General features: G+C 38.8%; 1 protein-coding gene across 5 annotated transcripts in view; it reads left to right on the top strand.

Annotated features, from left to right (window-relative positions):
* Astn2 (astrotactin 2) overlaps positions 1-19316 on the top strand; it is an 839030-nt gene that overhangs the window by 662433 nt on the left and 157281 nt on the right. For 3 of the 5 annotated variants that reach the window (XM_071600871.1, XM_071600870.1, XM_071600869.1), the window contains one exon: positions 1109-1374. In XM_071600871.1, coding sequence (XP_071456972.1) covers positions 1109-1374 — 266 coding nt within the window. Of the gene's footprint in view, positions 1-1108; positions 1375-19316 lie in introns of those variants that run through there. The other 2 variants (XM_071600873.1, XM_071600872.1) reach the window with 1 other exon arrangement.

Here is a 19316-nt window from a genome sequence, read left to right as displayed (position 1 = left end):
TTATGAATATAGTTTTAGCCAATCAAAGTTTTATAAGATCCATCTTTAACTGAGTCTTAGGTACTTCAAGACTCGTGTTAGGCACTGAGGTGGCAGGAATGGGTGACATAACCCCTAGTCTCCAAGAGTTGATAATACCGTTGGAAAAGGCAGGAGAAAATGGGAAAGGAAAGTGAACTTAAAATAAGATCTCATAAGTAAAAATATTTGTTTAAAGAAGAGGGTCAGGGCAATGAGGAAAGTCTTCCCAAAGAGGGTAAGATTGGAATGGAGTGTAAATGGCTAGAAAAGATTTGTTGAGACAGAGAAAAGCAGGAGAGGCAAAGGCACAGAGATAGAAAATACTAGTTGTATAGGTCAAGAAAGACAAAGCAGAGCATGGAGCATATACAAATCGCATCTCAAGGTGCACATGAAGAAATGTGCAGGAAAAGAAGTTTGAACAAGGGAACAGGTAAGCACAGAAATAAAGGGGAAATGATGTCTGTTCCAAGCAGTACCACTTCCTATATCATCTGCCACTCACAACTGATTCCACTGGGGTCATTAAACCCATTTCACAGAATCAATGATGAGAATCTCCTGAATACTCAAGACACTTTTTCAAGGTTGAGGAGGCGTTATCAGGCAGAACTGGGATTTAAACTGAAATTGACTTGACCCAAAGCTTATGTTTCTTTCATTATATTGAATTTCAAGGAAAATATGGAACTGGAGAAAAATTGTAAAGGAAGAGTATAGTTTGTGAAGGTTGACAGTAGACAGAAAGAAATTTCTGGTTGGGGAAAATATCTTTGAGTATTTGTATCTTTCAAATTGCTTGGAAAAACAACCCCAACCTACCAACTTTAAACATGGAAAAATTGAGGGCTAGAGAGAGTAAAAGGATACCTGGTATGTACGTGGCAGGAGAAAGACACCATTCTGGTCTCTGAATGCTCAGGCCAGTGATCTTTTCAAGACATCATGCAAAAATCACTTTATCATCTTGTTTTTCATTTCCAATGAATACCAGCTCCTTAGGACATGTTCTTTGTGGGTTCAAGAATCTGGCCTTTTAAACAATACTAAATTCACCTCTACCTCTTCCTATTTTGTGCCTCTCCAGAGACCACAGAACTGGGCAGCAAGAAGGAGCTCAAGTCCATGCCCTTCATCACCTACCTTTCAGGTCTGCTGACGGCACAGATGCTGTCTGATGACCAGCTCATCTCAGGTGTGGAGATTCGCTGTGAGGAGAAAGGCCGCTGTCCTTCTACCTGCCACCTTTGCCGGAGGCCGGGCAAGGAGCAGCTGAGCCCCACACCAGTGCTGCTGGAAATCAACCACGTGGTCCCACTTTACACCCTCATTCAAGACAATGGCACAAAGGAGGTGAGCTCCCCTGGCCCAGCCACCAAGTCAAACCTGAGAAACCCTCCTACCTGTGGACTCTTTGTCCATGGGGATTGTCATCAACATCATCATCAACAACAGCATCATGGTGATTACCAGCATTTATTGATTCCTTATATTCTAAATCTTAGTGTTTCAGTACAACAGAGGTTTTTTATTTGGGCAGAGTCCTTAATAGGTATTTTTGATTGATGGGTGTCTTTACTCGGTTCAGGGACCCAATCCTTTCCATCTTGTGCTCTATCAAACCATTGTTTCCATGGTCACTGTAAAAGGAGAAAGGATATGGAGCACTTCTCATGAAAAGTTTAAATGGTCCAAGCCTGAAAGTAGCAAATGTCATTTCAACTCCAGTTCCATGGATCACAGCTCAGACATTGTCCACACCAATCTGCAAGAAGACAGAGAAATATATTCTGTGTGCCTAGAAGTAGACGTGGGTTTGGTGAAAACCTAGCAGTGTCTGCTTCGATTCTATATTTGGGTTATCTCATCTAATTTGCATCCCAGTTCTATGATTTACTTAAAAATATTGGGCATATTTGCATAAAATTTGCTCACATGTGGCCATCTTTTTAATTATAAAATGGAAGTTCTGTATGGCTAATCCTAATATGACGTCTATGTAATAACAGTTGAGGAAACCTTAAAGATGTTACGTGATTTACTCAAAGTTAGTTTGCTTCAGAGCTTCCATGCCTAACTATGAAATGGTATCTCTTCTTTTCCTCGTGTCTCTCACTTTTTATAGGGTTTATTAGGACTTTAAGGAATCACGTGAATTATTTGGCTCACTGGTTTGTAAACTTATATTCATGGGACATTTTCTATAAATGCAACATTCCAGAACTCCAATTAATAAAATCAGGAATAGTGATGGTTCTACTTCAGTAAGGAAAAGGAACATGGATAAGAGCATCTCTTACTTGGTTCTCATTCTTCCTTCTACAGCAGCTTCCAGAAAGAACGGGGCCTCAAAAAAAAAAAAAAAGTCAGTGTGGCAGATGATTGATTGTGTCCAATAGAACTCCATGAATTATGTGCCCCTTCCATAGCATCCCATAGGGCCAAGAGGTTGAGGGTGGCGGGAGGTCAGATAGAGCTTCAGAGAAGACAGAAATAGGATGGTAACAAGGATGTGGGGAAAGTGTCAGGTAGATGACCTAAGGAAGAACAAGGTCTGTGCAGAGACCCAAATCATTTCCCCATAATTAAGACCAAGAGATGTAGGAAGAATCAGGAATGAGGCCAGGGCAATTAAAAAAGATCTGATTATTTAGGATATTATAAAGCAGATCATGGAGTCTGGTCCCTGTTCTTAGAGCAATGAGATGATGAAGACCCATTATTAGAAGGAAGTTGATGGGATTAGAGTTGTGTGGCAGAAGGAGCCTCTATTAGAATCACCATTGGAGCAGTTAAATATAGTGTGGGTTATTTAGATTGAATACACTGTAGCAGCCAAAATTAATGAATGACAGTAACAACTGTCAATGTGAAATGAATAATCATAATGTTATGTGAATAAAATAAGTCCCAAAGATAGATTTTATATAGCAGAATCTGCTATATAAATAAGTTCCAAAGATAGATTTTATATAGCAGGATCTGCTTTTAAAAGTTAACCCACACATATACCAAATACACTACCTTTCAGGAATAAATGCACATATAATATAACCATTTTTAAAAGGGAAGCAAGGAACTGTGAACATAGGAAATGATAACCTTGAGTCAAGGGAGACAGTACAATGGCACAAGAGGGCATAGGTCACATGTAGGTAGTCAAGTTCCTAGCTGGCTTTTATGGTGGTCGATTTGTAGGAGTCTATTAAAGAGTTGAATGTTAAAACTAACTCACTTATTAGCTAACCAAGTGAATAAATTATGACCAACTAAGCATGACACAACAAGATGCTTGAGTCTGAACCAAGTATCATGAATAGTCTGGGTCTGTGCTTCAAAGGTCCCCACGCTATCAAAAACAACCTTACATCTCCAGCCTCTGGCTGCAGGGTGACAACAGGTTGTGGGAATATAAGAGTGGACACAGGGATATCGGGAAGAGGGAGCCACAGCTTTCAGCAAATAACAAGGTGTTCTGGTTAGTGTATCAGTGAGGATGAGAAAAACAGCACATTGGTGGCTATGGATCAAGGACTTTGTGAATGATACTTTGAATATTCCCATTCACTGCTCTGTGACTTTGTCCCCATGACTGCCTTTTTGGTCAAATTTTCCTTATCTGTAATGGAGTACAATACAAACAAAATCATGAGACTTTTGGAATGTGCCCTTGGCGCATGTGTGGCAGCAGGAAAAGTAGTGGTCCTTTTCCTTTTTGCTCAGGAATCAGAATTCCCTATGTCTGGAGTTCATGCCAGCTTCGCTTGGCATTGTTGAGATAGGTGTTCATTATTTTGGAAATCCAGTGCAGTATTTGTAGAATCTCAAGAGTGTGAAAACGGTCACTAGATGTCACTGTTCTCCTTGCAGGAGACCTGGAGAGCTGGAAGCTTTAGTCATTCATTCATTAATTCAGTATTTTTGGATATCCACTCTATACCAACTACTGTGTTACGCTATGAAAAATGAACAGTATGACAGATAGACATGGTCTTCATTTTTATTGTGTTTGTAGTGCTGGGGATCAAACCCAGGGGCTTGTGGATGCTATGCAAATATTCTACCACTGAGCTACATCCACAACCCCTACATGGTCTTCAACTTCATGGAGTTGCCAGATTGGTGGAGCAGACAGATAGTCATGAGATAATCACACAAGTAAGTCATATAGTGCAAAATCATATTGTGCAAAATGACAAGGAGATGTTTAGGCCAATGGGTTGAAAGTGTGACAGAAGGCCTTGTGGACTGGGAAGGCTTCCCTGAGCAAGTGGCAGTTAAACTGGGTCCTTGTAGTCAAATGCATAAAATGAATGTGGAAGGCTGGTTTGGGGGAAGAAGGAAGAGCATGAGAACATCCCATGTAGAAAGGGAGACTTCTTTGCCATCTCTGCATGCTGAGGAAAGGGATTTGACCAGGAGTTGATGGGCCTGGGCTCTGATACTGAGTAATAACATGGTCTTGTGCAAGTCCCTTTCCCTTTCGGGACCTTTCTTTTGCTCTCTGAAGAACCAGATAGAAAAAGATTTTCCCTAAGTTTTCTACAAGAAACTTTGTAGAAAGTACAAGATTTAAAGCAAATCTTGTACGCTCTGTGCTACACTGGCTTGGATTGAAATCCTGCCTCAATCCCCTATTCACTGTGTACTGCTGAATGATATCTGCAAACCTCAATTTCTATGTATATAAAACATAATCTCATAATTCCTACTTCTCAGGAATCAAATGAGATAATGAGTGCACGGTGCCCAGCATGTAACAGACAAATATTATCTAAGATTAGATAAAAATAAATTTTACCTAAATTTGTACTTTCCTTTTTCTTTGCTTACCCTGGTACCTCCTCTTCTTGGTAGTACTTGATTACTTCATTGATGCTTAAAGTACTAGGAACATAATATTTTAAAGTAGGATCTGCATTTTGTGTGGAATAAACCATTGGTTGGCCACAAAAGGAAGATTATAAGTAGAGCAATCTTAGGAGCATTTCCTACTTAATATACATTTCTGGAACTCACACTATGGTTAAACATGCCACAGTTGGGGTTACACCCAAGTAAAAGGTTGTCCTTCTCCCATAGATCTTCCAATGCAGAATGGAAGTTTTATATGAGAGCCCTGACTCCTTGAGCTGTGCAAGGTACTAGGTAAACTCTTGAGGCCCATTTTGTAGCATGGTCAAGGAACAACAGAGAGGGATATGACTTGCCTGAAGTTTGTGAGATGCTTCTAGCCTGATTCTGGATGACAGCCAGGGTGTGCTCTGAATGGCCTTGGGAACAATTGGACACTAACTTCTTGGGTGGCTGGGGTCTCCTTGGGTACATTCCAGTGAACACATTGGAAAGGATGATGCCTTCTGCCTCAGCTGGAAAGGAGCCCTTAATTACCTTTTGTGCTGTGGTTTTGAACAAGCAAAGCAGGGGAAAAAAAGTCTTTATGATGGAGAATTTGATTAATGTATAAATCTCCTCCTTCCACCTGTTAAATGCCCTTATACAGCCCAAAGCCACAGGACTTGGCTCAGCAAAACTAGTGCTTAAATGTACATGACTTTGTGTGGTTGTTAATTTTGCCTGTGGGTGAAGTAGTCTCCATACAGGGAAGACAAAGGAGAGTTCCAGTGAAGAGCCAGATAGCTCTCTGTCTTTTACTGTGGATGTGTCCTTTCTTTTACTTCTCTGCAAAGTGAGCTTTTTAGTATCTATCCCTTTCCATTTCAGGTTTAGCAGTTTTCTGTATGAACTAGAGAATTAGAACACCAGGGATCTGAACTCAGCTCTGCCCTTGATTGTTATATGGTCTTGAATATACTTTCACTTTCTAGATCTGGTCTTTATTTCTTTATATGATGAGAAATAAGGCTAACTTCATCTAAGGTGGTCCCTTTGGCACTGTGAGAAGATCAGATCTAACTTATAAATGGAATATGAAAGAGTTATTTTGAGATTAAAAGAGGCACCCCATCACCTACAATTTATTCTCATCCAGAGATAATGCCTCCTTCTTATTTTACTTTTTTATTAGAGCATTATAGTTATATATGTAGCTTGGTTTATCCCAACAAAATCATGCGTGCTTGGAATCTGACCCAATCCATTTCAGTCCCCATTCCTACCTCCTCTTTTCACATCCCCCTCTGCCACCCACTCCATTGATCCTCCCCTTGCTCATCCATTTATCCATACTTGATTGGTGTTTCCACAAACACATAAAGGTGAAATTCCCTGTAGTATATTTATATATACACATAATGTGATTTTGTTTAATTCAGTCCACCTTTCCTTCCCTTTCCCATCCCTCCTTCCTTCCTCTCAATCGCCTTCTTCTGCTCCACTGATCTTTTCTTTATCTTAATGGTATCCATTTCTTCTGCCCTTCTTTTCCTTATTGTACTCTACTTTCCATATATGAGAGAATACATTTGACCCTTGATTTTCTGAGTCTGGCTTATTTCACTTAGCATGATATTCTTCATTTCTATCCATTTACAGACAAATGACATACTTTTCATTCATCTTTATGGCTGAGTAAAACTCCACTGTGTATATATACCATATTTTCTTAAGCTCTTCATCTGTTGATGGACATCTGGGCTGATTCCATCATTCAGCTATTGTGAATTGTGCTGCTCTAAACATTGAGGTGACTATATTGCTATAGTAGGCTAATTTTAGTTCTTTTATATAAATACTGAAGAGTGGGATAGCTAGGTTATATGGTAGTTCTATTCCAAGTCTTTTGAGAAATTGCCATACTGCTTTCCAGAGTGATTGTACTAATTTGTAGTCCCATCAACAATGTATGAATGTACTTGTTCCCTCACATACTTGCCAGTATTTATTGACAATAAAGAGTTTCAACCTTAAATTTAGTATTATCAGGAGAAAGGAATACATGTCTTTCACTTCATTCCAATGATAAATCACTTATTAGCTGAGAGAAAGATTAAAATCCTGTCCTATTTATTTTGCAGGTCAACCTCTTTATTTTATGATATGTAAAACTAAGGCCCAGAGATGAGGAATGATTCTCTCCAGGTCACATAGCCAAATCTGTTATTTGAAACAGGCAAGACCTCAGAAATAGGATTTGTCCCTCTGAGACTCAGTTTCCTCATCTTTCAGATAGATAATGGTAATGTTCCCCATGGTCTCATGTAGAAAAATTAAGAGACCATTTGCTAACATTTTGAAGAACAAAATACTCTTATAAATTGGATAATTCTTTTCTAGCCCTTGGATTTTTTTCCCCCTAGTACTTGGTATTGAACGCAGGGCTTCACACATGCTAGGCAAGTATTATACCACTGAACTACATCCCTAACCCTAATCTTTAAATTTCTTGACTTTTAGTCCTGTGAGCATTTTTCTTCTTATGATGCCCTAGGAAGAATCATGTATAATTTTGGTCTTGTTGTGGTTGCCCAATCTTCCTCCAGATCCTTTCTTTCTGCCAGAAAGATTTATTTGCTTCATTTTCCATTACTTGGCCCAAAGTGAGAAGAGAATTCCAAATGATACTCTTTGAAAAGAAATTAACAAGCAAGTCCCCTCACCCCAATTATTACCACCAATACCAACACCACATCCATGACAACCACCATTACCACTACCATCAGTGTACCACCACTACTATCACTACAACCGTTATCTCAATTGTGACCACGGCTGTGACGGCCAGGACCATCGTCACTGTGCTTCCACCACTATTGTTATAGCCCTGTCATTACCATCCCCTTGCCTTAGGTGCTTAGTGGGTGCCAGATACTGTGCTAGGAAATGTGATGCAGAGGACAGTAAGGTACAGACTGTGCCTTCAAGGAGCTCACAATCTACTAAATGAGGCCGAAGCCACATAAGCAGCTATAATTATTTACATATGCTGCATTAATAAATGATTTATTTTTAGATACTATAGGAAGCATTCCAGCAGTGTTAGAAGACAGACAGAAAAAAAAACTCTGAAAGGGAGAATCTGGAAAATATCTTGGGGAAGTGAAGGTGGGTATTGGATAGTAGAAGAGCTGAGGAAAGACTATTGATAAAGTGAATAATACCTGTAAAGTATTTAAACTAAGTATGTTAACAAAATATTTAACAAAGTAGTAAAAATAATTTAAACTGTGCTAGGGCTTTACATGTTTTATCTTATTTAACCATTCAGTACTTTATGAGGGAAGTACTATTATTACCCCAATTTAACAGGTGAGTGAGGCCCAGAGACTCTTGAACTAACATCTGTGAGCAATCAAACCTCACCTAGTTGGAACCCATAGGCCAAATCCAACCTACTGCCTCTTTAATGATTATGAGACACCACCATATACATTCATTTACGTAATATCCATGGCTGCTTTCCTGCTACAACAACAGTGTTGAGTTCTATCCATAGAAAATAGGATGGCAAAGAAAGCTATAAATTTCTCTTCCCTTTACACAAAAAGTTTGCCAAACCTTCCTTTAGTCTAAGGTATAAAAGAAAAGAAGGAGAATGGAAAGATTATCTGTCAAGCAGAGAGAAAAACAAAACTTACCAATTACTAAGTTCCTGGAATTTTAAAAGTTGCTTTGTATGTAATACTATGTATTCCCTCATTTTTTGTCAGCCTACATTACATTGAAGTATGTACTATTGTGTTAATATCCCAAATTAAAGACAAAACACAAACTTGAGACTTACAGAGAGGAAAATGATATCTAAAATCACACAGCTAGTGAGATGTGGGATAGCTGAATTCAAACCCAAGATGTCTGAGTCAGAAAATTAGAGTTTAGTTACTTTTGCAACAGATCTAAAATATTTGGAGAGGAAAACTTGAAATATGATAGGTAGATGGTTAAGTTGTGGGCAATATTTTTTTGAGGGTAGCAAGGAGACAGGGTCTCCCCATGTTACCTAGTCTGGATTTGAACTCCTAGCCTCAAGTGATCCCCCCACCTCAACCCCCTGAGTAATCGGGACTACAGTTGCATACCAATGCACTTGTTTTGCTGCATTGAGAGATGTGTACTGTATAAAGAGTCCTTCAAGATTTTGGGTCAAGGGAGAGATGTAAGATGTAAGATGTAAGATTTAAGAGAGATGTAAGTGAGAGAGGTAAGGTTTAGGCTAATCATGACAGGGATTAAATATGGTTTTAGGGCAAGAGTTATTCATTTGAAGTCTGTATATCCTTGACTTTAAGGGGTATTTGGATGCCCCAATCTCAAAACATTTATGCAGAATTATGCATTTATTTATAAATTTTTTCCTTCTGAGAGACAGATTCATGGCATCAGTAAATTTTCTGAATGTTCTTGACTTGCATGTTAAATTACTAAAATAAGAGGCCCAGTTCAGTTGGGAGGGGGGTTTCCTGCAGAAGTCCATATATGAGATAGTTGGGGATAGTGGAAAATCAGTTCAAGTAATTTTAACAAATATTAATTAAGGGTTTCTTAGGGCCAGACACTGTGTTGGGCATTTGGAATACCTCAGGGAGCAAAGAAGGCATACATCTCTACCATCTGGAAATTTAGTCTCTACTGGAGTATATGTGAGAGACAGAAAATAGAAATCACTTTGGTAAATAATATGAAAAGGTGAGAAAAAAGAAATAAGGCCCGGTATAGTGGTGTATGCCAGTAATCCCAGCAGCTCAGGAGGCTGAGGCAGAAGGATTGCAAGTTCAAAGCCAACTTCAGCAATTTAGTAAGATCCTGTCAAAAAAAAAAAAAAAAAAAAAAAAAAAAAACATTAAAAAGGGCTGGGGATGTGGCTCAGTGGTTAAATGCCCCTGGGTTCAATTCCAGGTACTAAATAAAATAAATAAATAAATAAATGAACAAATAAATAAATAAATAGAATAAAAAATAAGTAGAGCCAAATAAGATAGATCAATCACATTTGTGTGGTGGCATAATCCTGGATTCCCAGCCATTTGGGAGGCTGAGGCAGGAGGATGACACGTTTGAGGTCAGCCTGGGAAACTTAACAAGACTCTGACTCAAAATAAACAAAAGGGATGCAGATGCAGCTCAATGGTAGAGTATTTGCCTAGCAAATTTGAGTCCCTAGGTTCAATCCATAATACTGAAAAGAGAGTGTTTAGTGCATATCTGGATCTCAGAGTATCTCAAAGAGAATCATCACTTGGGGTGAGATAAGGATAGTGTCTGTTAACTGCGTCTTCCTGGCTTTCCTTCTTCTGTTTCTCGGGGGTTAGAGTTGGTAATCTGCACTTTTCTTACCTCCTTGGGTAATTCTGATGCACACTGAGCTTGAGAACCACCAACCAAAACCATGGTTCACAATTCTTTCTCATTTTGAAATTTCTTCAGGGAATTCTTACATAGAGGGATTAAGAAAATCAAGTACTTCTTATAATCTAACTTAAGTCTTCTCTACTATTGTGGAACCCTTCCTCTCCATCTTGGTGCATTCTGAAAAGGAGGTGCATTGGCTAGGAATCAGACTGTCAGGCAATCCTTGGCAACAGGGAAGATCAAAGAAAAGTAGGGGGAAATAATCCGCATATTACTCAACACACTCATGGTCAATTACAAAAGAGGAACTTAATACTTGGCTCGTCTACTTGTGAAACTGGGAAACGGCTCTTTCATGGGACTAGAAAACTAGCAGATTCATCAAGATATACAAGACATACAGTCTTAGCAAATGCAAACATTTTTTCAATGTCAAAGAGTAGAGCATTTTTTATGGGACACTGAATTCAGATGTTAAACATAGAAGAAAGAGAAAGGCAGAATGTCTTTCTCTTGCACTTCTGCAATGGTACCATGAGCTCAGCTATAGCACTGCATGGGCTTAGCTTACTGAATCTCTCCTCCACTTCATATGGTGAGGATCATTATTACCTTTCTTTTCTAGATGTGAACACTGAGGCATGGAGAAGTTAAATCACTTGCCCCAAGGTTCTGGAAACAGAACTGGCAGAGCAAAGGTTTTATCTGAATACCTATATTTTGCTTCTCTTTGGCATTTTCTCTTCTACTAGCTATTTCCCTTCAGCTCCTGCTGTTGTTGTTTACTGGGTTTGGTGACAGGGTCTTGCCAGGTTGTTCAGGGCCTCGCTAAGTTGCTGAGGCTGGCTTTGAACTTGTGATCCTCCTGCCTCAGCCTCCCAAATCACTGGGATTAGAGGCATATATTACTGTGGCTGACAATTTCTCTACAGCTTTTAAAATAACGTGTAGTTTATGGAGGCCTAAAGTGTACTAAAAGCACTATCACTTCATTCCATTACCTTTCCCAACTTGTGGTTCTTTTTTTCTTAAGAGCCAAACTTCTTGAAAAAGTAGACTACATCTGCTGTCTGCATTGATTTATCCCCATTAATTCTCAGTGGAAATGCAATGGCTTTTCATCATTTGTATTCCTTATAGACCAATCTACTGCATTTGCCATGAATGGCCTGGCCTTTCTTTTGATAGTGTTTTCTACCTCGGTTTTTGTAATCCTGAAACCAGGGGTTCATCCTTGATGCATGTCTTTTCTCTCTGCCTGCATGCATTCCTCCAACATACAATTCGTTAACAAATCCTATAGGTTTGTCTTAAGAATTTCTCAAATATGTTTGCTTTGACTCTGTCTGATCCAAGTCTTTCCTGTGCTATTATAGGCATACCTCCTAACTAGCTAATATTGACCCATGTTCCTTCTAATCTATTCTCTTTCTTGCAACCAGAGTGATATTTTAAGAACTAAAATATACTCAACACGTTTTCCTAATTAAAAACGGTTCGCGGCTTTCAAATGATCTCCTAGGATCAAGACCAAGGTTCTTACCATGGTTTACAAGGGGCTGCTTGGATTGAACCCTTTTAAAAAATTCTATTTGTTTTCTGCTGTGCTAGTGACCAAATCCAGGGCCTCGTATATGTGAGGCAAGCTTACTACTGGTGAGCTATGTTCTCAGACCTTGTGCAGAACCCTTCTAATTTCTTAAAACTTACCTTGACCTCCCTCCTTTGTTTCTCTGCTTTAGCCACAGTGATCTTTTCCCAGTTTCTGGGAATGCTATATTTTATCCCACCAAAGAGTCTTTGCACAGGCTGTTCCCCGTCCTTGGCATTCATTTCACTCCTTTCCCTCCTTCTTTCCCCTTAGCAAACACTCATCAGATTGCCAACCCTTCTCGAGTTGATAAATCCTCCTGTATGTTTATTTGTTCACTTATTTTTTCAAGTCTCTTCAATTTGATTCTATAGCAGTTATCCTAATTTCTACATATGCTTTTTATTTTTTGTAATTATTTGATTGATGTCTGCGTCACTTCCTCTACCTTTTATTATCTTGCTTTGTGATTATTTTACAGTGCTTATGAGAAAGTTAGTTAGTGGCCTCAGGGACAGAAGAGATTATGCAGCCATTTGGTTCAATGCTAGTCTGTTTTTTGAGTCCTTCCTTCCACACCTTGCAAGAGATTGTAGAGTTTGTGTGTGGACATTTCCAGTGTTCCAGTGGCTGGCTTGGTGACTCCTGAGCATCCTGTTTCCCTCTTTGAGAGAATACTTTTCCTTACATTGAGTCAAAGTATTTTCCAGTATATTAGGGGGTAAACCTCATGAGATCAGAGACTGGACCAAATTTTGCTCTGCATTGTACCAATAGCTTATAACATAGTACCTGATACATGCTAGAAATTCCATGAATATATTTAAATAAGAATAAATGTAGAGAGTGCAAAGGGCACCAACCTGCATTGGCATGCTAACATGGTGCTTTCACACATACACCCTCTTCGTTAATCCTCTCAACTGTGCTAAGAAGTTAACAATATTTACCTTCATTTTAATGATAAGGAAATTTAGTCTCGGAGAGTGTAAGCAACCATCCCTTGAAGCCACACAGGGCTAGCTAATGTCAGAGCCAAGTCTGGATTTCCTTTTCTCGCCGTCTTTCATTCCACCACCATCATTTATCTGAGGGTGTCATGTGGTGACTGTCCCCGCCAGGGAAGTGCTGGGCTTCCAGGAACAGAGTGAGCTGCAGGCCCCACCAGTGTTGGAGCTTAGCCCTGTTCACAGAGACCTCTTCTTGGGTCATTAGGCAACTTCAGTCAGCAGTGATGCGAAGGGCACAGAGAATGCACAAACAATCCAACTCTCTTTTGTATTTCTCTCAAATCTAAGAAGAAGAAAAAAATAACTCATTCCAGATTTTTCTCAACATTTATCAGGCATCTGCCACTGAGAACAGCATAAGTTTGTACCATTTCACAAATAGTCTGTGTGGTGCCTTCTCTGGTCAACAGAGCCTGACTGTTTCCGAATTCTCAGAGCAGAAGTGTTCCTTGCCGTAAGTTCCTACCCTGAGAGGAGGGGAAGACCACAAGGAATGCCATTTCTTCGTGGGTCATTTATGTCTTTTTGGTTTTAGCTTTATCTCCAGCATATACCATTTTAGGGAACACTGTTAAATCCTAGGATCTGCTACCCACTCTAAAAGAAATTTGTTTAGAAAAGCATGGCATAGATGAAGACAGAACAGCATAATGAAGCTCTCTGTTCCTATCACCTCCTTCATCAATGATCATCTCCTGGCAATACTGTATCTCTTGCTCTCTCATCCATTTCCCCTCTGCAGTGGTAATTTTGAACAAATATCTCAAACATTATATAATCGTACAGGTAAAAAAAAAAACCAGATATATTGAAGTCCATATCTCTAAATGTTAGGCACAAAAAGTGGTACAGAGGCTTCTGTACTACTAAGAAACTTTTCAAATTAACAATAATTTCTATGTATTAAACATTCAGTCACCATTCATGTTTACCAGATTGTCTTATGTCTTTGGTACCAGTTTGTTTGTTCCAAGTGGCATCTAAATAAGACTCAAAGGTTATATTTGTCTGTTAAGTAGATCTCTTAATCTATAGATTCCTCCCTCCATCTCCTTTTTCATTTCTTGGGATATTGCTTTGATAAACTTGAGTTGTTTCTTCACTAAAATCCCCAAGAGCCTGGATTCTTTTCATTGCGATTGAATCCCCATTGTGTGATTTAGCATGATCTTCTGGCTCTGTATTTCTTGCAACTTGGTAGTTAGGCCTAGAAGGTTTTGTTGTTGTTGTTTGTTTGTTTGTTTTTGGCAATGGGGATTGAACTAAGGGGTACTCAACCACTGAGCCACATCCCTAGCCCTATTTTGTATTTTATTTAGAGACAGTCTCACTGAGTTGCTTAGTGCCTCACTTTGAATTGGTGATTCTCCTGTCTCAGCCTCCTGACCCACTGGGATTATGAGCAGACGCCACCACATACCACGCTAGGCCTAAAAGTTTTACCGGACTTGATTATGATTATTATCATTTCTTGACAATCAGCACAGCCAGAATTAATAGGCCTGTAGACCAAAATGATCATATAGAAGAACTTATATGCTTTCTCCTCTAGTAGTTAAGAGTTTCTTTCTGTCTGATGCTGGTCAAATCTGTCAAGTCCTGGTTATTCGTTTTCCAATGTGACTTTTGGCAACGGACTCTGAGCCTTAATTCTCTCAGATGTGATATAAGGTTGGTAATAATATATCCTAATTTCTAAGCTTATTGTATTAAATGAGTTGGGTGATACCATGATCAGTTGCATGCCTGGAGCATAGTATATGCTTAGACAAACGCTTAATTGACTTTTCTTCTTTCTTTGCTTCTTCTTACTCTACTTTCTCCTCTATCTCTACATTTAATTATTTTATGATCACATACATGTCCATAAGGAAGGAAAGCATAGAAGTGATACCCTTACCTGTGGTTTGATCCTTTTCTACTCTATAAGGGCGTGTGTTTGAATATTCATAGGAATGACTTGCTCCATGACCCTAAGCAGCTTCTTCCCTAATTAAGAGGACGGTAATGTTGAGTCAAAATATTTTCCTATACATTTTCTTCTCTTTCTTTTTCTAGTCCCATCCATCAACACTTTAATGAGCAAGTCTTAGCTATTGACTTACTAGGCAAAGCATGTGTTCTGGAATCAGAGAAATTAGGATTCAAATATCAGCTTGGCCACAAAATTTGTGTGCCTTTGGGTATTTTTGCACACTTCTCTGTTTTAAGTTTTTGTTTTTTCACTAGTAATGTCTGCTTATAGAATTGTTTTGAGTGCACCCTTCGATAGCTCAGCTGGTAGAGCGGAGGACTGTAGACTGAACAGACAGCTGTAGAATTGTTTTGAAAATTAACTCAGATAATCCATGTAGGATGCTTAGTAATAATCTTTGACATAAAAAGAAGCTCAATAGAAGATAGTCTTATTTCCTGGTTCTAAATGACAGGCTTTCAGATATGGGAAGTCATTTTAGGTCTCAGTAGGACTTCTCACCTGCTGACCATTCCTGGTTCCCTGAACAGTTTTTCATCACACGAGTCTAAGTCTTCATTTAGGTTCTGTCTTAGTCTGTTTACACTGCTGTACCAAAATGCCTGAGACTGGACAATTTATAAAGAAAACAAATTGATTTTCTTATGGTCCTTGAGGCTGGGAAATCCAAGATCAAGGCGCCAGCAGGATTGGTGTCTTGTAAGTGCTGTTTCTGTAACATCTGGAGGGGAACACTGTATCCTTACATGGTAGAAAAGATGAAAGAGTGAGAGAGTATTCCCTTCCAGGTCAAACCCTTTAGGGAAGGTATTAATCCCACTCATGAGGGCAGAGCCCTTATAATCACTTCCTGAAAGTTAATTGCATTGGTATTTAACTTTCAACAGGAGTTTGGGTTACAATACTAGTAGACTCGGTCTTATCTCAATCATCCTGATTATAGCCCCTGAAATAACTTTAGTATATTTAAGTCCTTCTTAATTCATACATATGATATATTGAGAGAGAAACTAGAACACACAGAGACTGCTTTAGTTGCCTATAGAGTTAAGAATAGAACCTAAGCTTTCAGACTTTTGAATTTGTCTTTGGTCATAATAGCTTTTATCTTGATTGTTGTGCATGTAGTAAGTATTCAAAGCACAACTTTTTTCTTTCTTTTTGGCTAAAGGAGACTAAAACTCAGGAGAAGGAATGTCTTGCAGCCTGTGGGTTATGCAGCTAGTACATAAACCTCTGTTTTTCTGGTTCTAAGGCCTTGGTCTCAGCATGTAAATAATAAAGCTTCCATCAGCATTGGCTCCTTTCCCCACATTTTGAAAAGCCTCTTCTGTCATCATACAGCATTTCTTAGATTCTAGAGCCCCTCCTGCCACTATGATCTTTTTCATCTTCCCTTGTTGGTAAAACTTATTCTCACCTTTTAGTCACTTTTCAGCCCCTTGGAAGCTAGATTCTATTGCAACATCTAATTGAAGTTTTTAACCAAAAACTCAATGAAGAACTTCTGTTAAGGCCATTCAAACCCCTCTTGTTAACCCTTTTTAAGGTAGCATATATCTACTCTCAGAAGAGCTTGAACTTGGTTCCTTCAGCTTTAGCTTGCTCTCCAGCTAAATCTTTTATTGGTGGAGATAGTTATCAGTTCTCTTAAAAACATCAGAGGGAGCATCGCTAAATGGAAGCATGGTGGCTTCTTGGGAGTCGGGGTACATGTTAGTAGGGCTCTTCTCATTCCTCCACAATGTTTCCCTAGTTCTTATATCTCAAATGTGCAGATACCCATTTTGAATGGAGCAGAAGATAGATGTATATAGATAAATAGACATAGGTACAACTATAGATTAGTTTATTTACTTTTTTATTTATTGAGGGTATTAGTTATATTCAAGGTAGAAATAATTTGGGGGGATTTAGTGAGATTTCATAGATAAGATCTTGGTTTTGTAATCAACCAAATCTAGGTGTGAATTCTAATTTCATGCTTACTTATTGGATGCAACAGTCTATTAGAGCTCTCTTTTTTTTAAAAAAAATATATATATTTAAAAATGTATATATATATTTAAAATGTATATATATTTTAAAAAAAATATATATACACACACACACACACACACATATACTTCTTTCTTTCTTTCTTTATTTTAGTTGTAGCTGGGCACAATACCTTTATTTATTTTATTTATTTTTATGTGGTGCTGAGGATCAAACCCAGTGTCTCACATGTGCTAGGGGAGCGCTGTACTACTGAGCCACAACCCAGCCCTAGAGCTCTCTTTTCTTATCTGGAATATAGAAATAACAAGAGGACCTGCTTCATAGGGTTCTTCTAGATTTTACATGAGGGGATGTACAAAACTCAGATGGATGGAGATTTAAGTTCTCATCTGACTACATACTATGGGGGATATAACTTAGTTGCTCAGGCTCTCCAGGGGAATCATGATGCCCTTTAACACTAGAGTTGTTATTCAAGCAAATTATGTATGTAAAGCATTTAGCAATGCCGTATATAATTTAAAACTTGATAAATATTAATTATGATTTCTTTCCTCTTCCTTTTCTCTCATTACCTTCCCCCTCATTTTCTTTTCCTTTTTGTCCGCCTGTCTTCTGCTCTTGTTTCTGATTAAAGTATCCAATATGGAGTGGGTATAAGATAAATAGTAGTTGTCTTGCCTTCAGGTATATACCAATTTGAGAAACAAATGGATAATCAGTTCACAGAGACAAAGAAAGTCACACTTCCCCAAAGGCAAATAGTATCTCAGAGAGTTGATTACTGTGACAGTTTTTTTCCCCAAATAGAAAATATTAAAAAGAATACAATAATTCTAGGCGAGGGTAGATTTGTTTAGACCCTCTTTTTACATAAATAAACATGCCTAACTACTTTTTATTGTTATATATTTATTAATTTACTTTCATCTAGAGAATATTCACATTTAGGGCTTAGTTGATACTCATTTAATTATCAAATATATGCATGTGTGTGGATATGTGAATATATTTGACGTTATTTTAGGCACTTTACAAATGATACTTCTAGCAGTTCTTATTGAGGTAGATATTAATATATTCCCATTTAACATGCAGCAAGTGAAGTACTTCAACATTTAGAGAACTGAAGTCTCTACAATTAACTTGTGGCATAGTGATAACACTAGGGTTTGCACCTAGGGTCTTGTTCCAATGCTGCACTCTTAACCTCTGTATTCTGCTGGTCCTCTAGCATGTTTAGCATCTTGTTCTGGGTTAAGTGATTTAGACTTCTCAGAGCTCAATTTTCCATGATGGAAAGATTCTGATGAACCTCCCTTGCATAATTTCCCCAGCCACATTTTCAAGTTTCCCTTTCAAAGCCCAAGGCAAGTTCAGTACAGATCTAGGCTAAGCACACCCTCTCCTATCCTCCCAGTAGTCTCTCCTGCCTCCATTCAAAACCTCATCCATGGAAGCCCCATCAGCCAGAGAGGCTTCTTCCCTCTGATGCTTCCTAAGGGAACATGAACATTACTGGAAAAATGAGATCACCAAGACCACAGAAGGGAAATTGTCTAGTTCTTCACTCAGGAACTTGCCATTAACTTAAGCTAGCATTTAGCAACGTACACTCCACAGTTTTGGACAAATCCTCCACATGAAACCTTTCCATCCGCCTCTCATCTCCAGATGTTCTCACCACAAGGGACAGGAGTTACTATCTGTCAAAGGAGAGCAGGCCTTAGAAGACAGGTCTTGTCTATTGGGTGGAGTTGGGATCTTTGGCTAAGGACTTCCCTTTGGGAAAATTCATGGGTTCTATCCAGTTTTTCCCTTCCAGGAGTGAATAGCCAGGAGCAACGCCTTTTAGGGGACAGACTGGGAGGAGGAGCCATCCTGTGAAGAACTTGGATTTGTCCAAAGCTAAGAAGCCCTTGGCAATTCAAGGTCACAGGGCAAGATGCCTTGGGAAGATGACTCACAGTTAGATGGATGAGGCTACTGATATGGCTGCATCTTCTCCCTGGAGTTATAACTGATGTTTCCTATTGCTCATAATTGGTCTGCTATTCATCACTTTCACAATTGCTATCAGTTCAGTGACAGGCAGGACAAATGGTCTGGAGATAGTTTAGAACAAAGTAAGCACAATCTATTGCTCTGATGACTGAGTCAGTCTATTAGGATCGCATAATCTGTTCCTCAGATTTTACCATCCATCCATTCAATACTTTTCATACAAGAAGCAATTATTGAGCACCTACCTTGGATTATGCTTTGTATAAAGAATTTCTGATACAGTAAGGTAAAGAACTCAGACTCCATGGGAAAGGGAAGACAGACAATTCAAGAAAATGTTGTGAGGTCACTAACAAATGTGTTGTCCAGTGTGAATGGGGGTCTTCAATTCTTCCGTGAAATCAGGGAAGGGTTTCTGGAGATTATAGTTGTGGTGAATCTTAAAGAATGAGTTTAATTTGATTGG

This window comes from Marmota flaviventris, chromosome 13 (assembly GCF_047511675.1).
Source record: "Marmota flaviventris isolate mMarFla1 chromosome 13, mMarFla1.hap1, whole genome shotgun sequence".
NCBI classification, from domain to species: domain Eukaryota; kingdom Metazoa; phylum Chordata; class Mammalia; order Rodentia; family Sciuridae; genus Marmota; species Marmota flaviventris.
The sequence above is the reverse complement of the archived record's forward strand: the minus strand, read 5'-3'. Positions and strand labels throughout refer to the sequence as shown.